Source organism: Ricinus communis, chromosome 6 (genome assembly GCF_019578655.1).
Source record: "Ricinus communis isolate WT05 ecotype wild-type chromosome 6, ASM1957865v1, whole genome shotgun sequence".
In the NCBI taxonomy this organism is placed as follows: Eukaryota; Viridiplantae; Streptophyta; class Magnoliopsida; order Malpighiales; family Euphorbiaceae; genus Ricinus; species Ricinus communis.
This window is the reverse complement of record NC_063261.1, coordinates 25,983,137-26,008,431: the sequence shown is the minus strand read 5'-3', so window position 1 is coordinate 26,008,431 and position 25,295 is coordinate 25,983,137. Positions and strand designations below refer to the sequence as shown.

The 25,295-nt window shown below is 31.2% G+C and overlaps 1 protein-coding gene across 1 annotated transcript; it reads right to left on the bottom strand.

Annotated features, from left to right (window-relative positions):
• Positions 1-8,120: 8,120 nt before the first annotated feature.
• Positions 8,121-12,423, bottom strand: LOC8260117 (WPP domain-associated protein). The gene is made up of 4 exons (XM_002529537.3): positions 9,014-12,423; positions 8,752-8,878; positions 8,480-8,581; positions 8,121-8,307 (listed from the first exon to the last, which is right to left on the bottom strand). Exons 1-4 carry the CDS (start codon positions 12,034-12,036, stop codon positions 8,242-8,244), a joined length of 3,318 nt encoding a protein of 1,105 aa, XP_002529583.3. The 5' UTR covers positions 12,037-12,423; the 3' UTR covers positions 8,121-8,241.
• Between the last annotated feature and the right edge of the window lie 12,872 nt (positions 12,424-25,295).

The following is a 25,295-nucleotide window of genomic DNA, read 5'->3' as shown; positions in this document are numbered from 1 at the left end:
ACTGTGCAGAAGAACTAGGAGAACCATATTTTTAGAGACCCAAATCTGAAAAGCCTAGATTGATTCCAAAAGTATTCTACAGTTCTCCATGTTTACACAGAAAACCCAAACGCGATGATCAGAACTCGGATGGTGCATCAAAAGTAAGGACTCCTTTGTCCATCTATGAAGAGGCTCTAGAGATCCTACAAAAAGAGAGACCACTCTCCAATAAGGTCTCTCCTCCATCCTGTCACGCGAAAATACAAACTTCTATGTCCACAGTCTTACCTGTCCAAAGCTGTTTTATGCTTCAAGACCATAATTTTCCTCCTTTAGGAAAGTCAGAAAATATGAGAATCAAGGTCACCCTTTCAAAAGTGGCTCCTTCTAAGCAGATTGAAAAGCTAACTCAAGCAGAAGAAGTGCTAAACTGGCAAACTTCCAATGCTCTAGCCCAGAACACGTACCTAAAAAAAATCGATGGCAAGTTAGACCAGGCCTTACATTTCTCGTAGAAGCTAGATCAGAAGTTGGACACCTTCTCTCAAGAAGTACTCCAGCTGTATTCCCTCTTAACCTCCAAATACCAAGCCCTAGATAAAGAGCTTCGAATACCCCAACCAATTACACCAGCCTTTACCCAAAAGGAAAAGGAAATTACGAGAATTAAAAAGCAGATTGATCAAATTAAATATGACCCAAATATCAGTCTTCTATGGTCCCTTCATTCACATCTGCAGCCTCCACATCTTTTGCAATAGCCCCCTCATATTACTCTGCATTTCCTTTCCTTCCACAGCTAGAGCAAGAAGAAACTCTTTACCCACCTTTTGGTACTTTTTCACACCTCTATCCAAAAAACTCTATACCGTAACAAAAGAAGGTTTTGCATCCTACAGTCTTGAAAGGCAATAAATTGCCAAACCAATCTCTAATCAGCCCCTATGATTTTGATTCTGATTCTTCTTCTAATACCTCTGGAATGGCTGATATAACAGAAATACTCATGAATACCTCTACTACTGAATGCTCTCCAGAAGTAGTAGAGCCTGAAGATGGCACAAATGATGCATAGTCATATTTTGTTCCTACTGGAACCCCACACCCAAGGCCAAAATTTACAGCTAGAACAAGATCTTAGTTCACTTTTGATGATTTTCCTCCATCAAAATGGAGAGATAAACATTCTGAATTTTTAGCATGGATTGATCTTCAGATGACCTTTGAAGGCGCCACACTAAAAAAGGTTCTTGTTGAATTTGTGACAAGATTCATAGGCAGTTTAAGGGATTGGTTTCAATCACAGCCTGAATATACCAAGCTCCAATTCGTGACTTTGCCAACTCCATCAGCTGTGGTCACAGTCCTCCATAATCAGTTCCTTAGAAGTGTTGATCTCATTATACGACAACAGAAACAAGAATATTTTGATCGAAAATATTGTTCGTTAAAAATTAAGGATCTTGAAAGACATTACTCTACAATGTCCAAATTGTATTATGTCATTGGTAGACACAATGGTGACGATATGCTAAAATATACTTTCATCATCTCATTACCATATGAGATCCAACCAGAAGTCAATAATATGATCGCCGCAACAAAGAAGCCGGTTACCTCAATTACTCTTAGAGAAATCTAGCAGTTTACGCTCTCCTTTATCAAGAGACTATATGACCAGCAAGAATTATTCAGGAGACTGTCTCAACGAGATTTGATTGTTCAAAAGGCGTGCAACAAAAGTCACCTCAAGATTAAATGTAAGTCCTCTAATTGCGTTTGCTCCAGTCACAAGAAGAAAACAAGACACCATTTCCAAAAATATCCTCATAATAGAAGCAAGGAGTTCAGAAAGAAAAGGCCATATACTAAGAGGTTCTGATATTTCCAAAAAAAAAATCAGGGAAACAAATCAGACAGATGCTACATCTGCCGAAAAAATGGGCATTATGCTAAAGATTGTCCTCAAAATCCAAAAAAGGTAGCAAGAATGATCTAGCAAGTTAGTATGTCCATGTCTCTACCAGATTCATTTGAAGAAGACATAGAGTCTCTCTTATCAGAACAAGATGATCTCACTCCAGAGAGTCTCTTTGGAATAGAGGAAGAGCATTTCGATTCTACCGATTCCTCGGAAGAATCCTCTTCAGACTATGATGCTAATATGATTCCAATCTTAATGATCAGTCACCCCACAAAAGGTGAAAATGACATACTAGCAAATGTGATGCAATATCCTTTCTCTCCATCACCAATTCCCCAATTGTCTCAACTTGCTACTAAGGTACCTCCAATACCTTATGTTCCTGTACAAGTATTACCTTCAAGGTATTCAAAGCCTATCTCAGTCATAGCCTTCTTTGACACTGAAGCTCAAAGAAGCATGATGAATCTTGATATTCTCCCATCTGAGCACTGAAAATCTCACATCCAATTTTTCAGAGCAGCAAATGGCCAGACTTTCAAGACTACCTTGGTCACGAGACAAAAAATCGGGATACAGTTCTTTCCTGACTGTGTGGTATGGACACACATCATTGGCTCAGACCTCCCAAAAAAAGACCTCTTGATAGGTTTTGATGTATATCATCAAGCGCAAAGGCTTCAAATTCTTTCTACAAGAATAAAGTTCAAGAGACAATTCCGTCCATACACAGATACTTCTAATCTGTTCGCTATAGCAGACACAAAATCGCCATTCCTGCAATACAAGGAGAAATTCCTCCGTTTCTGTCCGGAATCCCATTCATATTTCCAACATCCACTACCTTTATGAAAAATCCTCAATTTTATATCAAGCTCCCTTTCAAGCTTAACGAAGATGTCAATCCTACTAAGGCCACTTATATAGGAATGTCTCCTACAGGCCTGACTCTTGCCAGATCCGAGTGCCTGACTCTTCTACAACAAGGTCTCATCGAGTCCATAACCTCACAATGGGTCTATCAAGCCTTTTATGTAGACAAAAGATCTGAAAAAAAGACTTGTTATTGATTACAAGCCTCTGAATCACTTTTTGCAAGACAACAAGTTTCCTCTTCCTCGCATCTCGAACCTAAAAGTCCACATCCAGAAGGCCCAATACTATTCAAAATTTGATCTTAAAGCTGGATTTTGGCAATTAGGTATCCATCCCTCAGAAAGATACACAACAACCTTTTGTATCCCAAACGCCCAATGCTAATGGACAGTCATGCTTTTTGGACTCAAAACAACCCCTTCCCAGTTCCAAAAGACAATGATAGAAATCTTTAAACATATCCTCTATTCCTCCCTAATCTATAATGATGATATTCTCCTATTCTCAGAAACGGCTGAAGATCATCATCAGCTTCTAAAACAATTCCTTGCTATCATCCAGAAGTACGGAATAATGCTTTCAGAAAAGAAGAGTATTATTGGCCAGCAAGAAATAGAATTCCTTGGAATGCATTTTAAGAACGGTCAATATACGTATGGACCACACTTGACAAAAGTGCTTGACAGTTTTCCAGATGAGAATCTCTCTATAAAATAAATCCAACAATTTCTTGGAATACTCAACTATGTCAGGGAAGCCATACCACATCTATCCAATCACATATGTCATCTCTCCAAAATGCTCAAAAAGAACCCCTCCCCTTTCCTTCTTGGGGAACATAACAAACAGCGGCTGTCAAGAAATTGAAGAATTGGCCTAGAATCCTCCACCACTTACTATCCCATCTACATGACATCTTATCCTACAGACAGATGCATCAGACCACGCATAGGGGGCAATTCTTCTTGAAAATCTTAATGACAAGAAAAAACTGTGTGGCCATGCATCAAGACAATTTTCTCCAGCAGAAAAGTATTACCATTCAACATATAAAGAAATTTTGGCAGTCAAATATGGAATAAAAAGGTTTGAATTCTTTCTTATCAGTCAACACTTCTTGGTACGAATGGATAACTCTTCATTTCCAAAAATTCTTGAATTCAATCAGAAAACCTTACCATAACCATAATTATTGAGGTTAAAGTCATGGTTCAGCATGTATGATTTTGAAGTCCAGCATATAAAAAGAACAAAAAACCTCATCCCAGATTTCTTATCCAGACTATCGAAGCCATAACCAAAACCCCAATATATTGTCCTCCTCACCTCAACAGCCAAACTTTCGATAATCTTCATGGCCTCTACGTCCTCAACAAAGCCTCTACAACCCCCCTCTCCACCAGATCTTCCTACAAATCTCACAACAAAACAGGTCAACAGTTTTGCCAAGAATATGATGTTCCATTATCTGGCAATCATCCAGCAGACTTTCTCACTACCTATTCAACCCAATTTCTTTTATCCAGATTACCTTTGGTGCTTAATCTACTATCTTTCTCCTACCCATCCACAAATCTAAAGTGAACTATGGTTTCTATGGTGTCTTTCCACATTTTGTTATCATGCTATAGAGGTTCTAGTCATGGACCTTCTATCCTTCTTCAATATTGATACAAATGCAGGGACATATACATTAAAATATCTCACTTGGTTCAAAACCCTATATCAATGGAAAAATGATCTCCTCAAAATCATTCATGAAAATAAATTATTCACAAATAATGACTTCAAGGCTCCAAGATCATGTCATCTTTATTCTTCACAGGCCTTACTTTAAGCTATCAGAAGATACATATGCCACCCAAAACATCTGTCAATACTGGAGGACAATTGAAATGCCCTTACATCTTCATCCTCCACCAATAACAAGGGAATTAAAACTTTCTCTACAATTAATAAATGATCTAGGAATGACCAATGTCTCTACACCACTTGTCTGCACTTACAATGAACCTGATAATTAATGGATTGAACACTCCACCACTGAACAGTCCACTTTACCTTTGCTGCCATCACCTCTGGATGATCGAAGTCTGACCACAGAACAACAAGATACAATTATGCAAGATTCCCAGCCACTAGATAATGATAGTGGTCCATGGTATCCAACCTTTTTTGATGGCAATCCAAGCAATAAAGATAACACAACACCCAATCTCTCTCCTCCATATTTCATGAAATAATTGAAAGAGTGTAAGAAGATAAGATTCCTATCTTATCTATCTTTATGTAAAGTGTGTAATCTTATCTTTTCTGTCCTTATGTGTGCATGTATAAAAAGATAAGATTCCATATCTTATCTTTACTGTCTTATTGTAAATCGTGTATGTGTATCTTATGTGTAAAAGTGTGTATCTTATGTGTAAAAGGATGAGATTCCTATCTTATCCTTACTATCTGATGTAAGGCTCCTCTATATAAAGAGAAGTCATGTGTAGTGTATGACAAGTTGCATTCTTTCATCAATTAAGAAGTAAAAAGGTTTTCTTTTATGGCTTTCTAAACTCTTTATCTCTTCCTCTTGATCCTTTGGCTATGAGTCTTTAGTTTGCACGATATGTTCTTCTATAATTCAAAAGGACTAGTTCAGCTACAAGAATCCAATAGAGCATATAGACTATTCATGGCTGAGTTGCCTTCAGTTAGTCTTAGCTTGAGGATTTATCCTGCTTTGAGCTTACAGTATGAGAATTATTAGAATGAACAGCTTTCGGCTCTCTTCTGGTATAAATACTACAATAATAATGAAAAAAATACTTATATTGTTAACTATATAAAACTTCTTATTTGAAGTTTTCTCTTCTACGAGATAAATGAATTTCTTTTTTATTCTTCTTAATGCTTATAAAAAAATTTATATATATATATGGACACATATTCACATTCATATAATTTACACCATTTGGTGTACAAAATTACTAATTTTTTGAATTTAAGGAAATAAGTTACGTAATTTGGTTAAAAATTTATTAAATCAGTTGCATTTTACATAAAAATATTTTTATGTACTATTTATGATGATTATATAAATTTTATTATATAAAATAATTTATTCTATATATTGTGCAAATAGAAATTTGCAAGTTAATTGAAAAAAATACTTAATTTGATAAGAAATTACACAAGTTAGTAAAAACTTATAAAATAAATACTATTATGTAAATATAATAGAATTTATGTTATTTTTTCATTTATTATATATTTTATATCATATAGTACAATTTTATGAAGTTAGGAAAATGAGTTACATAGTTTGATTAAAAGTTTATTAAATCAGTTGTATTTTACATAATAAATTTTTTTATGTAATATTTATGCTAATTATATAATTTTCTATTATATAAAGTAATTTTTTCTATATATTATGCAAATAGTAATTCTAGACAAATTAATTAAAAAATCACTTAATTTAATAAAAATTCACACAAGTTATAAAAATTTACAAACATATATTATTATGTAAATATAATGGTATTTATGTTATTTTTTATTTATTATATAATTTACACCATATATATGGTGTACAAAATTACTAATTTTATGAACTTAAGAAAATGAGATTACATAATTTAGTTAAAAGTTTATTAAATCAGTTGCATTTTATGTAAAAATATTTTTATGAAATATTTATGTTGATTATATAACTTTTTATTTTATAAAATAATTTATTATATATATTGTGCAAATAGAAATTTGCAAGTTAATTAAAAACAATCACTTAATTTGATAAGAATTTACACAAGTTAGTAAAAATTTATAAAAGAATATTATTATGTAAATATAATACTATTTATATGTTTTTATTTATTATATAATATATATCATATATGTCATATAAAATAATTTTATGAAGCTAGAAAAATGAGTTATATAATTTAGTTAAAAATTTATTAAGTTAGTAATATTTTATATAAAAAATAGTAGGTTATGTGTAATAAACAACTATTGTTTGGAATATATCTAACAAAATGAGAACAACCGTTAAAATTGATTATGAAATTTATTAAAGTTGACTATGAATTTAACTAATAGTCTGTAAAGCATGATAGTATGTCATGTATAATAATCAACTATTCACTGTAACAACCAACAATCTTACAAACTTTAACCGTATTTTAAGAACATTTAACTATTTTTGTTGCTAAATAATAAACTGTTGATTGATTGAATTACGATTTTAAGTAAGTTAAAGACTTAAATACTCCTAATTCATACGATATTTACATTACAATAAATAATATTATCTTAAAAAATTTAACTTAATATAAAAAGAGGGAAAAATCAGTTAAGTTAGAAAAATATTTAACAAAATATGACAACCTAATTATAAAATTAGAATATATATAATATATATAGTGTTGTGAAATTTGACTTTTATTTATTAGCAATCATATTCACAAGGTACTAAATTAATAAAAAGCAAATCATTGTAAAAATACATTAAATCCGCATAATAGTTTAATGAAATTTTTTCTATATTATTGATCTCCACCGTGAGAAGAAGTTATCAACTATTTAATACTTTTATAATAAATAATATAGTATTAAAGATTTTAGCCATGAATATTTTAGCAGTAAGATACAGAGGCCCTCCGATCATTAGTATGGCAGTCACTCCCCTGCACTGTAACGAACAGAAAGGTCCACCAATACATAATGAAAAGTAAATAGTTCCATTGTCAGGAAGCATGGCTGTTATTTTTCTGAGGTTCGGATTATAATGTTGAAGCAGCCAATAGAGAAAAAGTAAGGCATTTCTGTAACTGGCTTTCACTTTTAGTTTCCTGTTTAGGCATATGATTGATTTCATCTTCCTACTGAGACTTGGGAATTCGTGGGATGTAACCAAAATTTAGATTACGGCCAAGAATAAAGTACATATTAAACATTAGACACACTCTTGCTACTTTTTCTGAAGATGCACTTTGGAGGATCTGATTATCACTGTTTTAGCTGATGTTTTCAAGGAACTGAAGCAATATGAACAGATGATTTAAGTTTAATTCCACATTGTATCAGAAACTACCGTGAAACCAGACCAAGTAACAATTGAGACAAGCCAATAAACAACTCACCTGCTGCTATCAGAATGACTGTTGGGCCCTCTCCAGCACAATGATGGCAGCTGCAATGAAATGGCTAGAACTCTTCTTATAATACTGTGTCTATTTTTTCTTTAATTTAAGTATCTTCACTCTGAAAAGAATTCCATGAAAAATTGCTTCCAAGCTGGGTAACATATTTTAAGATGATTAAATTTTTATTATGCTGTAATAGATCAGCTTTTAGATTTAGAATATCAAAATTCAAAATTGATGTCTGGTTAGCAATACAGAATACAGCATAGTTGTCTGCACAAGATAATTCATTCTTGTTGACAGTACTATAGAAAAGATCCACTAGTCAGTGAAACCAAGAAGTTCACCATCTAACTCTTTCCTGATCATCTTCAAAATGTCTGATACCTGTGCAGCAGAGAAGAAACACCACCACAGATCACATTCATCTTGCACCAATAAAACTATTGATTAATGTTAAATTAACTAGAAACTTTCAGATATGGAAGCATATATCAGAAATAATGTTCCAAATCCAATGTAGAACAGAACATATAATTGGAAACAGAATTTGCCTCACCTCAGAACAGTTTTTCAACACTGGCGAACAGTTATGCAGTATGGTATATATCTTCTCAAGTAGGACTAGAAGTACTTCTACCTGGTTGCCCAGCAGGTCTACCTACAAAAGAGAATTTTGTGGAAAATGTCTAAAGTAGAATTCAGGAACATTTTGAAGATTACAGTGCTTTTAGTAAAAGGGTGAAAATATTTTAAGATAAAAGAATCATAAACACATAAACCAGCAAGAAAACCAAACTGCCAAGAAAACAAAAAGAAGTAGCTCAAAACCTCAGTTTCAGCCTTTCTTAGATTCTCACATCTACTGATAAATGCCTTTCTATAAAGCCTTTCCTTCCTCCTTCGTCTGGCAACAAGCTCAGCAAGTGGATTCAAATGCTGCATCGCTCCTTCCAACCTGTTAGAAAATAACAAAGAAATCTGCATGGTGAACAAACTAGGGATAATTCTTAAGAATGTAAAGTAGCAGAAAGGTCATTCCTATATAATTCTAAACATTAGAGAGCAACAACATCACGGGCAAGTGAAGTACCTCAAAATATTCAGCTCTAACTTTTCTTCAACTGTGCACTGGAAGTCCATAAATATTTGTAAGAATTCCATGAAAGGTGTAAAAGCAGAATAAGGTGGGGTTAGCTTGACCCTCTTAATTTCTTTCTGTTGCAACCTGGAGGGTCTGGTGTTAGGTGCAGAATCTACAAAAGCCTTCTGATCTTCACCTGCTGCCCCTAGACAACATCTTAACTCGTTCACTATTTCCTTACTCACTGTTAACTGCTCCAAAGCTTTCTCAACTTTGCTGCTCAGACAAGTGAAATTGCTTCCCATCTCAGTTAACAACTCTCGAGAGATCTTTAGCTTATCTAACTTTTTATGCTTCAGTTGAATGATGTCATGTTGTCCACTGTACTCTTTACTCTCAGAACTCATGCTTTGAATCAAACCCGCCTGAACTTCAACGCAATTCATTTGTGAATCTTCTTTGTTAATCAAAACATCTTCTCCATTAAGTTCTTGACTTCTTTGAAATTTTTCGCCAGAGATATTGAAATGATCCTGAGCTGCAGTTTCTCTGTAAGCAGTATTAGCCTCTTTAATAGCTCCAAAAAGAGCAAGTAAGAAAATTTCTTCCCCAATGAGACTCTCAAAGTTATGGGCATCTGTCTCTTTCTTCCATTCTTTAGACATTTCCTTCAGAAAAACCATAAGGAGATCCTCCTTAATTGAATGTTCTATTAATTTAAATGACTCATTATGAAATGGGAAGCCCTCCATACCATTCTCTGAATTGTTCACCTCATTGAGTTTGCTTTCTGGAGAATTTCCAGTGTGTGCTATATTTATGAAAGTCTCTTGAATGGCAATGTTATATATATCTTCTCTAACAAGGTTTTCAGTATCTGATCTTTCTATATTCTCATACCACTCCTTGTACAGTTCTCCAAAGAGGAACCTCGAGATTTCCTCCCTCAATTTTCCCTCTAAATTGACCTCTTTGTATTTGCTTATTTTGTGATTAGTAGTGTTTCTTATCTCTCTAAGGGTCTCCTCAAATTCAATTTGATATCTCTTTTTCAAAGTGAGATTTGCAGCATCAGATCTTTCTACAAGCTCATTCCATTCCTTGCATATTTCCCTTAACAAGACCTTGGTTACATCCTCCCTTAACGTTCCCTCCAAGTTATAGTCTACCAAACAAGAGCTTTCAGCCCTGGAATCCTGACATTCTACTAATATAGAGTCAAGAATAGAATCAAAATCTTTCACTGCCTCACTCAACACAATATAACTTATCTCTTCTCTAATCTGAGCATCCATCTTGTAACATCCCATCTGTCCATTCCACTCATTGACCATTTTCTTCAAAAGATCTTCATGTATCCCTTTTGTTATCAGGATCTCCAAGTCATACCTAAGTAATTCAGTGCTAGACTCATATACACATCCTTCCCAAATAGTAGCATATGTCTGCTCCATTATCATGGTCTGCAAACTTGCATCTTCTTTTTCTTCTTTCAGCATCCTTATTTCTTTACGCAGTTCTTCACTTACTACATCAGAAATTGAAATTTTATTCACTTTCTCCTGGCCGTCTTCTGAAATCTCAGCAAGAGATCCCTCCTGTTGTGTTGTAGTGAAGTTGCACAACCTTTTGGTCGAAGAACCTTCTACATTTTCATCACCTTCATCGTCCTCGTAATTTTCGCCAAGTTCTGCATTCCAGTTAACTAGATTCTGCATTCTCTCAATAACATCTTGAATCCTTCTTTTTGAACTAACAAGATCCTCTTCTCTCCCAGCATCTGAACTTCCTTTTCCCCCAGAAATTTCTCGCTTCAGCCAATTCAACTCTTTGTTTTTTCTCTTGATAATGGACTCGTGATTCTTTATCAATTTAGCAACATAGTTACCATCATTATCTTCTGAACCCTTTTCACCAAGCTGCTTCTCTTGGTCAACTTCCTTAACACTGGAGGAGTAACATTTGGGTTTCCTGTACTGGTCTTCTTCTGCTGGAGACTCTCCTCTTGGCTTTAGAAAATTCTTGCTTTCATGGTTACTCTCAGATAGGCAAAGAGCTTCTAGTTCATCATGTAAGCATTTCATCTCTTTCATCAAATCAGACAAATGCTTGCTCAATCCACAAGAAACTTGCTTCTGTCTCCCTCTAACTTGTGCTTTCATATTCTCCTGGATATCCCCCATAAAACCTTTCATCAGAACTGCTAATGTATCTTTCTCAATCATCAACCTCCATTGCTGCTCTACAGGCTCCATCTCCGACAGGAAAATAGCACTCTGCATCTTTCCAAAAGCAATATCCATAGTTTCTTTTAAGATATCTATATCTGAGCTCATCTGCTCAATCCTTAAAATGTCTATATCTGAGCACATCTGTTCAATCTTTAAGCTTTCACAACCCTTATTTCTCCTTCTTTCAGACTTACTTTCAGGCTCAAGTTTTTGCTTGATATTCCATACCTGCTGTTCCACTGAATGTTTCAACCCTGAAAATTCCTCGTCTCTATCCTCTTCTGCACCTACCTGATTTTCAAGAACGTGTTCATCAATCCCCACCTGATTGCCATGATTAAGAAGCTCTTCAACACCCTCATTAATCTTTGTTGGCTCAAGCTTGAGATTGGCATGTAAAGAATCCAATTGTCTTTCTTTCACTTCCAGTGCTTTTCTAAGCTTCATCTCATTGTCTAGCCTCCAAGCTAACTCCCTATCCTTTTCTGCAATCGCCAACTCTGATTCCTTGTGTCGTCCAACAAGACGATCTCTAATTTCTGCCAAATCCCCCAACACCTCTTCATCACTGCTTTCAAAAGTGCTGTCTGTTTCTTCTTGAACAAACTTCAAACACCCTTCTAACTGCATCACTGCCAACTCATAGAACTTGGAAATCTCGGTCAAGCATTCTATAACACCTTCCTTGTACTGTGCTCTTTCATGTGCTTTATTCATTGCACGGTGCACAATCCGCATCATTGTTGAATCTATCAAGGATATTTTGAATCTACCCCCTGTCCTACCAAATGCCTCGTCCATTTCTCAAAAGTTCAAATGAGAAAGAAGCTGCACTGGGTTGTAATCGTGATAATAAAAAAAACAACAATGGAGGCTATAAAAGTATTGGTGCTTGAACTGTAATCTGCATCCCCATTTGATCTATAAGCACAATAGGATCAAAAGACCTGCCAATAAAAATTTTAGTCCATGTCAAAGTTCCAGTTTCAGAAGGGTAAGGTACAAAAAGAAAAAAGCAACATCTGTCAAGTAAACCCTTCCTATTTTTGTTCCTTTCCTTAAGAAGTGGATCACCCAACTAACTATTCTATAATCCATTTGTCTTTGTAAGCAGCTTCAGCTCTTTCTCTTTCACCCTCTCTGTTCCGTTCTTGATATTCAGGTAAAAGGCATCTTAATTAGAGTCAGTTGCAAGCTTCGGATCAAACAGGCCACGGACCAAACATTTGGGTGTTAGTTAAGAACCCTAGTAGCATAAATAGACCATAACCCGACAAATTATATCATGGACTAGGTATATTATGCATTATATTGTATGAATTTGATAACAATCATATGCGTACGTATATTGATTTCTAGTAAAACATTTGACTTTAAAAAAAAAGAGGCATAGCAGTTGTTAAAATAAAGTAACATTTTCTTATCTTTTCTTATTTATTTGTAATGCTGATAAATAAATTTTTTTTAATAATTCGAAAATAATTAAAATTATATTAATATTTTAAAAGATTACATTAATGGTTGGTTTATTTATTTATTTAATTTTAAAATTGAAATTATATTAATTTCGTTAAGAAAAAAAAATATTAATGGTTAAATCTTTGTATTTAAACCTAATGCTATTAAAAATCTAAACATTTATGTCTAATTTTAAATTTAATCCATCTTTTTAATTTTTATTTAAATGGTCAGATTTGACTAATTGATTGTAATTATAGTCAAATTAAAATTTTGATTAAAATAGGATGACATATTAAATGACGTGGCATTATCTATTATCAACAACTTACACTTTATTGCCACATATATTTACACATTACACATGAGTTATCAAAGTCATGTTACAAATGAATAAGAAAGTGAATGGCAAGTGAAAATCATGAATCAAGAAGACGAGTAAATGGTAAAGTCATTTTTTTCTCACTCTCATTGTGGTTTTATGCATTTCTTTTAAGGGGCAAGCGATATTGGAAAAGTAAAAAGAGAGTAGTATTTAGAGTTAAAAAAGTAGTATCTAATTTTGACTGAAATTTTAATTTGCTATAATTGCAATCAATTAGCCAAATCGAATTGTTTAAGTAAAAATTTAAGGGATAGGCTATTACAAGAAGAGACAAATGTTTGAATTTTTAATGTCATTAGACGTTGTATTTATTTAATTTTTCTAATGATAATTTTAATATAATTATTTATATTAATTTAATATTTTAATATTTAATATTATTATTATTATTATTATTATTATTATTATTATATATAAATAATATATATTTATTACATATATTATTATTATATATATATTTATATATTTATATTTTAAATTATATATATTTAATACATGTATAAATTTTATTATTTTTTGATCCATTTATAATTCGGTTAAAACTAGGGTGCAAACGAGTTGAGCCTAACTTCACCAAGCTTCACATTAATCATATAACAAAAATATCTTTTTATGTTAATTTATAAAGTTTTTACTTTAGTATATTTCCTTTATCAATTAGACTATAATACATTTTATGTTAATTTATAATAGTTTTTATTCTATCTACAAGCTGCATATTAAGTCTATTATAAAAATATTTAGTCATATTTAATTTAAGACAATTTTTATTATCTAAAATGAAAAGAAAATTGTCATACGGATATGTCTAACGTTTAATACATAAAAAAAAAAGTAATGAATACGGTTCCATAATATAACAATTGCCATAACTCTTCAACGGCCTTGATATTGTTAAAAAAATCATTTAAGCTTTTAAGCAACCATTTTAACTGTAGTATCAAATAATTATTTTTCTAAAGGAATTAAAGTCTCGAGTTTGAATTATTAAAGTTTTAATATTTAAAAATATATAGATAAAATAATAAGAACCTTTTCTAGCTTAATTAAGATTTTGAATTCGAATTATGAATATACAGTTACATTAAAACTCTTTAAAAAGTAATTTATTTTCCTTAAAAATTATATCTAACACATTTTAAATTCGTCATTCTATTAAAAATTAAAGTAATTCAATTGGCCGGTGGATGAATGCTAATCACTAGACAAACATAAGAGTACATAAGAGCCCATCTTAGATATGACTGTACCTATAATACTGTGACACCTCAAACTTCAGCACATGTGGTGATAACCCAACTACATTTTGTTAAATTGGCATTCATATTTGTTGCACTCCATTTGAAGCTCTTCTTAGCCAACTAATAATAATGAATTATAGAAAATCCCTCAATTGTTTTGCAAATAGCAACATTCATTTAGTTCATATTACATGAGCAAGGATTTTGTTGAATAACAATTTTTTTTCATTAATAATATATATATATATAATTTAAGTTAATATGTATTGACAATAACAAGTGGAGGAAATATAACTTAATTTTAAATGTAAGAATAATAAAAGTTTTGAGGAAGAAAAAGAAAAGAAAGAAAGCTAAGGACTTTGCTTTAACCAGGTAAGTATGTCTGCATTCATGGTACCAGTTATGTAAAATGACTAATCACTTGCACAGAAGACAATCAAGAAAATGAATACTACACCTAATCTTCCAAAGGATATGGTTTGGCTTTGTAGCTCTACTTGATAGATATAGTTCAAACCTCTCTTAATTCTGAGTAAATACACATCTTCTCCTCTCATGGAGATTGTCATACACCATATGAGAAACTCACGGCATTGCTGCAAGTGTTCCATCCCGCGAGCAATTGCCCGGATGTTTATGCTTGTGAACAGTGACAAGCTCTGTGATGAGATCAACGCTAATGGGAGCGATTAATTTGGATGACATATGACAAGACATGATATGAGATTTGATTACATGAAGTAGGAAGCTTTAGGAAATGAAGTCCAGCCCCATTACTTGAAGAGCCCAATCAGTCAATAATTTAAGCAAATAATTTGTATGATAAAATCACAATATGGAAACTGTATGAATGCTGCATATGGTCATGGGTGAGATAAAACGTTTAATCACAGATTTAGTATCAGTTTTATAGGATAATCAATACAGAAATGCATTGTGTGGGACAAATTTGATCAAACGGCTAACATATCATTCTATAGCAAAAACTGTACAGAGTCTGCAGACCTTTTGCTCCTAATTATTACCTTCTACAATTCTATCATTATAGGAATAGAATCCATGACTAAAGCCCTGCCAAAAGCATCAATCCTCTTGATCAACACAAGCTGAAAGAAGGCAAAAAAGAAGAGGTACAGTCAACCAACAATTTTTTCCAACCAAGTAATTATGGATACTATTGATTTGTATCCCTGTAGAATATGGTATGTAGTAACTATTTCCAAGACAAATGCTTTGATGAATAGCAAAACCTCATTCAAGTATTAAGTCACCACAAATTTTCAGAATATTGTCAAACATAAATATTTGTTCTAACAAACCAGTTCTATCTTCTCCCTACAGCTACAAGTAAAGAAGTAAAACAATAACAGGTAAATGGAAATATAAGCATGATAGTAGCACGCATATCATCAGTTTCAAAATTAGACAGAAACGAGGAAGGAACAGATGAACAAGTGGCAAGGAAAAGGTTTCCCTTTCATATACACAAATGAACATCTTCAAAGGCCTCCAACATCATACTTAATTTTGGATGTTGATCCAAGATCACCACTGCAGGATTAGTTATAAATGTCATTCTCAGTTTCTCAGTATCTAAAAATCCTTTCTAATATCATGTAAGTGATACTTTTATAGCATTATATAATATATGAATAATTAAGCAAGCCACTTATCTAAACTTTAGTTCCTACCTAGTACAATTCAACTATGTATACTATCTTCTCCATAATATTCTGTTTAGATCTATAACTTTTTGATAGCTACTATATAGCTAAATCTGTTTTAGTCGACTTGAAAACTTTTAAACTCCACAGCCTCTATAGCTTTATCTTGTGGTTTAAGCTGAATCTGATTTCATATATCAAAACTATGTCTACAACCAATAGCATGCACCATAAGCAAAGAAAAACAATGGAAACAGGTATCTCCTTAGTAATAAGGAGCTCATCTATATCAGCTCTAATAGTTCTTAAACTAATTAAACATAAAATCATTGTTCTTGTTTAGAATTGCCTCGTTCAATATGCTTTTGTATTCCCTATGCATTGCTAGAATAGCCAAACTGTCTCCTCTATATATCCCCCATGTTTTGCTAGAATTTCTTTTCAATTTCTTCAAGAAAGCATTTACTCATCAATGATTAGCTCACATATTAATAACTAGCCTCCACAATAATAACTGTGGTTCGGAGAAGTATCAATTGAATTATATCAATTTGACATGCACCAAAAACATATGAAGTCATATCATTGGATTTGTAGGTGGGCTGGTCAAAACAGTTGACTCAGGAGGGGCCATGGTATCACCTAGTGTTCTAACACCATTACATAGTAGTGTGTGTGGCACTATGTATGAATTTGCAAAGATGCTTTTCCCCTTTAAAGCAGGTTTAGCTAAGTTTGAAGTATAATCTATTGTTCTTTGCAGGATAAGGATTCATTTTCCTCCAGTCCTAAGAAAAATAATTTCAAAAGCAGTTCCACAGCGGATAGAACTACAAGGCTAACTAAAGCCTTAGAGTAACATCTCCCTACAGTTATCATTTGCTTCGAGGACTATAATGTAATGGATGGAATCACTAGTATGATCATGATCTCCTCAAGCTCATGAAACCATATGCATCTACAAGAAAACATGAGATGGATTGGAAGACAACACACTTCCAACTATAGCATAAACGCCATCGTATGAAGAGACAAACAATAAGCACTAAGCAAGCAACATGTCTTTGAATCCAATCTGTTTCCAAATATATTCCAAACTACTTAATAAATTCCACCAAACTTGCACGCCAACAAGGATCGTCGTCTTCTGTTCCCAAAAAAGATCGAAAAACACTAATAGCATTGTTAAGTTCAAATCCCCTAATATTAGTAAAGCAGAAATCCTCTTACAATACATCATTAATCTAAAGGTCCTATTGCCACTGAATACACACATTCAAATATATGTCTATCAACTAAATTGACACATAAAAGAATCACGATACATTCTCCCACAAACCAAAACCACAAAGTCAACATAGACAAACTCAAAAAAAGACATAGCAGCAATTTGAGTTCTCTATTTTCTTGCAAAAGAAAGACATATAAACTAAAAGGGCATCACCCATTATCCAAACAAAATGAAAGGAGAACACATAATGAAACAAACTATAATCATATTAAAAACAGAAACCCACACAGAAGAACATTAAATTCAATAAAATATTCTTTAAAAGAACGCAAAGAAAAGCAAAATAAGAGGGAAAAGAGAAAAAGGGAATTCAAAATTACCTCCACAGCAAAAACAACAGTAGCAGCAACTGAAGATCATGAGAAACTCTTTACAAATCAAACCAACTTTTGCTAAACAAGAAGAAGTTTCATCTTCGTTTTTAGTATTATCATCCAAGAGTTTCTCTTGATTATTGTTACTGGTGCTGCTTTGTTGAGACTGCTTCTTGTCGCTGTTCATTTTATGGAGATTCCACTCTAGCTTTTTCAAATATGCGATCTTGAAAGAGTCCCTTATTCTCATTGAAGGCCATAGATGCATAATGCTTTATTTTACTCAAGAGACTGAATTCTTTAATCTCAGCAGAAAATTGCTTACTTTGCATGGAGTTCTTGATTTTCTGTTTTTTTTTTTTTCTTTTTTTCTAATTCTCAACTAGATTTCTAAGGAAAATACTCCAACCAACTAACTGAGGCTTGCGAGAAACCCAGCGACGACGTTTATGGATGCAACCAAGTCTAGGTCATTCATAGTTATTAGTTTGGCTAAAATGGCAAATTCCTCCTGAACTTGTCAGCTAGATACAATTAAATCCAAATTGAAAATCATGGCCAAATTACCCAACACAACACAGTAGATAAGGTCACTATGCCCCTGATGAGGCACTAAGCGCGCACGTGATTTAAAAGATAATTAAAATAAATAATTTTTGAATAATTATCATAATAAATGTCGATTCAATTTAAAATGGTAAAAATAGTATATTCAGAAAAAAAATTTAATTTAAAATGGTAAAAATTATATATTCTAAAAAAATTTATATAACAAATGCTCTTCTCTCTCGTTATATTCTTTTTCTCTTTCTATGATCTTTCTAGCATTATGCATGGATGGAAGGTAATTAAAAAAAAAAAGTGAATAAATAGAGAATTAGTTTTAGTCATGTTTGGCAAATAAAATCTTTTAGAAGGGGAAGAAAATTAAGGGAGAATGATTCCCTTTCATTCCCCTTGCAAAAATTGAATTTGATTATACATCAATTTAGACTGTAAAAACTTTCAACTCATAGAAAGAAATTAAAATATAATTAATTACTCTTTTTATCTCTATAATTGTAATAAAAAATTTAAAATTAATTAATTCTTTTCTCTTTCTTTTAATGAAAATTTTTATGTAACCAAACAAACAAGACAAATATTTTCTATTCCCTTGCCTTTAACTTCTTTCTCTTCCCTTTAAAATACCTTATGTTCCCCTCCCCTCTTCATTACTATGCATTATGTAATAGTCAACAAATTAAAAGAGGGAGAAGTATCGGCTCATCCTCTTTCACATTCTCCGACTCATTGTCAGTAACAAGGATCTCCTCAACATCTACTTCAAATTAGTGGCCTTGGCCTGAATAACAAGACCTAGAGATATGCTTGTATTTGTTTGTTTTGGGATAATAAGGAGTTGCAATTTTCAATAATTTCCTCAACAACTAACGCGGTGGTCATTGCTCAACAATCGTCGCCGTTGTGGTTGGTAACAACCGCCGCTAGCATGGTTGGCAGCAATTGTTGTTGTTGTAGTTGGTAGCCAGCATTACCGTTGTGATTACCATCACATAGCAGTTGTCGGCATCTTGCTTGCCACCAAGTAGGAACCATCTCAACAACCATAGCCATCTCTATTCAACAACTATAGCCATCTCCATCCAATGCTTTTACTCACAGCCATAGCTATTGTGATTAAAAAGGAACTACTCTTTATCTACATCCAATTATATTAAAAACATTGTTTAGGTTTTAAATTGAGAATTTGTAGCAAAATTCTAGACAAAATCTGTGAGGAGATAGATTTTCTCAGGTTATGGCTCACATAATCAATCATAGATTTGTAATTTCAAGTGTGATAAATTTTATTTTTTTGTTAAGATTTTCTAGTAAAGAATAAAAAGAAAAAAAATATTGCATTGTACGTTTATATTTTTTAATATAGTTCACTTGTCTATAAATGTGAGTAAAATGCATTTGTTTAAATTTGAGATAAACTAGCCATTTTATGAAATGAATGGGGTAATTGTGCCATAATTTTCAATTTGGGGTTAATTGAACTTGGCTAACAAGTTCATAGGACAATTTGCCACTTTAACCTTGTTAGTTTTGATGGAAATTACAAATTAGTTTTTTGGTTTTTTATTTTTTCTATTTTGGTGCCTAAATTATTAATTTAATTAAATATTTGAACCAACTAAAAATGTTAAACATGGTGTCTCTATCTACTTTACAAGTTAAAGTTCATATGCAACTTATTCTAAATAGTAATTTGACTTAAATGCTCTCGTAAATGATTTCATATTCTCTTTATTTATTCTTCTTCTTCTTCTTTTTCTCTCCATTTCTAGCACGAACTTTTAAAAAAAAAATATTTCTTTCTCAAGAAATTAAAAAAAAATAATTAAATTTTTATTCATCCAAATAAAACATTAAAAAAAATAAAATTTTCTTTCTTTATTCTTTTATTTTATTACATTCACCTAAAAAGAAATAATTTTATCACCTCAAAACAATAAAAGAAGAGAGAAAAGTATCAAATTCTTTTAAAAAGAAAATAACTTTTAAAATTAAAATGATGAATATCTTTATTTTGAAATAATGAATAAAAAATAAAAAAATAGGAAAAGATAAAAGCTACTCCAATCCCTTTGCTTTTTTAGTTCTTATACATTTTACAGAAAATAAAAAGAAGATAAAAAAAGAGAAAATTACAAATTACAAATCTGATTATGTAGAATACTAAATTAATTTTTGCTTCATTTAAAACATATAAATTTTAGATTTGTAAATGAATCTCATAAGATTTATGGATTTTAACCAAACACTACGTAAGAATGAAATGGTAATTGAATATGAAAATGACATGTCAATTATGAGAATATGAATTCAGTGTTTGACTAAAATTTTTGTATTGTTAGAAATCTTTGCCAGGTTTCTTCTTCTTTTAAATTTGTTTAGTTTTTCTAATTAGTTCTATATGTATTTTAGTTTTTATTGCCAGAATATAATTATAGTTATTCTTTTTTTAATTATTAATCCCTCTATTTCTTTTAAATAATTAAAATACTCTTTTTAATAAAAATTCTCAAAACTAAAAAATTACAATTTTATTAGAATTCTAAAGTAACATATTTTCAAAACAATATTTCTCAAAAAGAAATGTCAATTAATTGGAAATGAAAATAGTAAAAAAAAAAAATACTCTAACCTATATAGATTCAAACACTGAGTAGGTCTATACTAAAATATCAATTATGCATAAGTGTTCCTTAATTCCTAGGAATAAGGTTCAGATTGCCCCCTCAACTTGTTAGGTAGGGCCAAATAATTCTTTTGACTTTTTTTGGTCTTTTTAACCCAATATTTTGTAAAAATAGCTCAAATTAGTCTTTTTTATTAAGAGATTTGTGCGTGTCCTGCACTCTCTATTTATGAATATAAAAAATAAAATTAAAAAATGTAATAATAAGTTTAAGAAACTTTTAGATATTTATGATAGGACATACACTAAGTTCGTTATTTTAGGTTAAATCTCAAATTTTATAACCTAATTTCATAAACCTTCTAATTCCATAATGTTATGTTTGGTTGAAATCCAAAAAAAAAAATTATTTTATTTGAAAAAAGGTATGAGAACAAAATAAAATAAAATTCATAAAGTTGAAAGAGATATTTTGGTGTTATAAAATGTATTGACTTACTAATGTAGAATTCATTTAGAAATTCTACCTATTTTGTTAGAATTTAGTTTAGCTATAACCATTCTACATAAATTTGATTATATGAAATACTAAATTAACTTTCACATTTAATGTATATAAATTTTAAATTCACAAATAAATTTCATTAATTTTATAGATTTCAACCAAACACTATGTAAATCTCTTTTGCGAATCTTGAAGTTGTTGTGGAAATGTCATCTAATTCTTTTTATCATCTTTCTGATCTTCTCATTAATCAGCTCTTCTACCATGGTTTAATGGACCCAAATTCGATTATGATGGGGTGGAAAGGAAGTGTAAGTATTGTCCTATATCTTTGAAGGCTCCCATGTGCATTTTATGGACTCTATTAAATCCTGGAAAAATGTTCTTCACCTGTCCTAAGCTTAAGGTGAAGTGCTAAAATATTTTTTCTTTGAGTAACTAATTTTTTACTTCTCTATATATTTAGGTGTTGAGTGAAAATAGTTTTTTTTCTTACAGGGTTAGGGTAAATGCTCGTATTTTGAATAAGAGGATGATGCTTTACTCAAAGTTCTGTTGAGGTTATCAATTGATTGAGGGCAGTAAGAGATAAATTAATGGAATTGTTTAAAAGATTTAGATGCGATAAATACATAGATATTAGTGCAATGGAATATGAGATTCGAACATTAAGAACCTTGCTAATTGAGGTTGATAATGAAGGTGGAAGATTGAGGAAAAGGAATATGTGGTTGACTTATATGGTGGCATTGATTAGTATTATACTTACAGTGTTAATAACTTGGAAGTTTGTGAAGTAATTGGCTTAAAGCAATTAGGAACCAAAATATTGTATGTTTAAGCTGAGATGTGTGCCTTAAAGGCACTTTGCATTTCCTTTTTAAAAGCTAACTATTGTAAGGGGAACCTGTTGGTTTAGTGAAATTAGTTGTTAGTTATTATTGGTTGTGTAATATGTCTGTAAATTATGATTGAGATTTGTAGACTAAGCATGAAATAGTAAGCAACAGATTTATGCAGTTGGATTGTAGAATCTCTGCATATTATACGGAAATAACAATACACCTGTAATAATAAGATTGCATTGAGCAAAAATGTAAAAGTAAAGCATATTGTTTAAATTATATATATCTATATATATATATATATATATATATATATATATATATATATATATATATATATTGCATCAACTCTGTAATATTTACAGTTGCAATCAAAAATGAGTTTCCAAAAAGTTAAAAAGGAAACAAATTTATGAATTTACACCTTAGATTTCTGCATTTCCGAATAGCAAAAAAAAAATACTATGACCCCTTATGCACTATGTACGTCATTTACAATCAAATTAAGTGGCATTTACAATAAAATAAAATCCAAAAAATATTGTCACTTGAATTGCAAAAAGTGAACAAAGTGACTGCTATCAACATTTCTTAAGATGTTCAAATTCTCCATAGAGGCCTTTTTTGAAACTTTGGCCTCTTTGAAATTTGGTGATGTGCAGGATGTGATTCTGTCACATGTGATGTAGCTGCAGGATGTGTGCTTATCATAGTAGCATTGGCTGCAATTATGGTGGTAGTTGATTCTTGTGTGCATATAGGTGGTGGAGTTTCAGCCACAAAAAGATCCATATCAATGTCTGTATTCTTTCTTTTCAAGTTGCCTATCTGAGTTTGCTATTCATTCTCTAGTTTGTTGGCACTTACTGAAGGAAATATACCCCATCTTAAGCCTGGAGCTCGAAATCTGCCATAAGATGGGTTGCCTTCAATGGTGTCATGTTCTGTGTGTTTTTGTATAACCCTTTTCTCTAAGAACTGGACTTTCAGCTTGTATCAATCTCTCACTCATTAGACGAGGCTGTAATTCATTATAATTAACATATGGTTCAAAGTGGTTATGTTAATTAAAATCAATCAACATTAATTGCAATAGGTACTTACATTTAAAACTGTTTTCCTTTTAATTCATAAATAAGCAGACCATATCCAGTAGGTGTATATGTCTTTGATTTTTTTACTTTAAATAGGAGGTTAGTGTCACTTCCTTTGTCTAGCTTTGGCTTGTGCAGCTGCAGCTGCAATCCTTTTGTTGTCATTTCTCTTGCTTCTTTCAAACTCTTAATATCTTGTTGGTATTTAGTATAAAAAAAATATTAATATAAGACCTTTTAGTTTTAAACTTAAAAAAATGATATTTATTACCATCAATTCCTCAGTAATTTCAGCATCAAGTGGCGACCCCTCTTCTGCATGACTGGATTCTGATAAGGTTATGTTGCATGATTTGTAGTCCTTGACCTTTGTGTTCCCACTTCTGTTAGCTGCATAATACATATAAGACACACATAGTAGCCACTTATAAATAGTATTTATAGAATAAAACAAGGCAGTAATGCAATTTATCCCTATTTGCGATAAAAAAACAAAGCTTCCTCACCTCCCTCGTACCTTAACTGAGTTTCCTTTTCAAACCTAGTACCATGATAAAATTTAAAAGTAATTCCATTTATTGTCATCCTACATAGACAAATAAGCATTTTCTATGCATAAGCTAACATAAAAAATAGACAACCTAATTCAGCTCCTTAAACAAAATAATAAAATTAAAAAAATTATAACTGTAATATATAAAAACTTACCTTAAATTGTTGTTCTATAGTCTTCTCTAAAAGCTTCGCACCTTCTCCTAACTTTTCCAAATCAAGCCATTAAGCTAAATTAGATTTCAAAAGTTAAAACCCTAACTCTTTTTTCTAATTTTGTGTTATGGGTATAACGTTCACAAAGAAAGAGGTCTCTACAACTGCTACTTAAGCAAGCCACAATATCGTTGACACGTGCCTTTTTTTTCCACTTTTTTTCTTTCATAAAGTATGATTAACAAAAAGGTTCTTTAGATATAACAAAGACCTTATGTTTTTTAATTGTTAATTAATTGATACACGCACTTTGTAAATACACTGCAGGACACGCTCACATTTCTTGATAAAAATTAACCAATTTGAGCCATTTTTACAAAGTATTAAATTAAAAAGACTAAAAAACGTCAAAAGGAGTCATTTGACCCTGCCCGACAAATTGAGGGGGCAATCTGAACCTTATTCCTAATTCTTATAGTTGACGGCAGCTTCACTAATCATGGGTGTTAGAAATTGAATACTTTACAGCAAAAGCAAAAATAAAAAATTCGAGAGTTTAATAAAATAAAAAATTAAAAAAATTAAATAAGACTAAAAATTTAACAACTTACTAGTTTTTTACTCATGGGTTATATATGTAAATATTAATAGTTGAATTCATTGTTATCCATATAAAAAAAAAAACTAAAATAAAACTTTTTTAATGTAGTAAATTAATATAATATTTTAGAATATGATATTTATTTAAATTTTAGTTTATATTCTATAAAATAACCTCACGTGTTTACAGTTTGAATCCAATTTTAATTTGTATCCATATAATTATATATTTAATAATTTAATAAAATTACCAAATTTAAGTAAAAATATAAAATTAAATATTTATATTGTATTAAAATAACAATTAATACTTGCTAATAATAACAATTAATACTTGTTAATATTTTTTCTCTTTTTAATAACAATTTTAAATGGTTAATATAAATAAAAAACTAAAGTGACAATTAATTTTTTATAAGAATAATTTTAAATATAAATTGTGATTAGTCAAAATATACATTCGAAATAGAATGAATATATATGTAATATATATATATATATATATATATATATATATATATATATATATATATATATATATATATATATATATATATATATAAAATAAATTTTCTAGACTTCCAGGATTAGAACTTAATGATACTTAATGATTGAAATTCCAATTGAGTTAAATTTCTAGAATTAGATTTAATATTAATAGTTAGATTCGTTATTTTCTATATAATAGAAAATTAAATAATTATTGAATTTAAAATAAATAAATATTTTTAGCATGACAAATTAATAAAATACTTTTAAAAG

What these genes read in the sequence shown, in the direction of transcription:
- LOC8260117 (XM_002529537.3), bottom strand. Translation starts at nt 12,036, where the DNA reads ATGGACGAGGCATTTGGTAGGACAGGGGGTAGATTCAAAATATCCTTG. An exon ending in TAAGAAAGGCTGAAACTGAG is followed by an intron (nt 8,582 to 8,751) that starts GTTTTGAGCTAC and finishes TCTCTTTTGTAG; the next exon opens with GTAGACCTGCTGGGCAACCA. An exon ending in TGTTGAAAAACTGTTCTGAG is followed by an intron (nt 8,308 to 8,479) that starts GTGAGGCAAATT and finishes TCTGCTGCACAG; the next exon opens with GTATCAGACATTTTGAAGAT.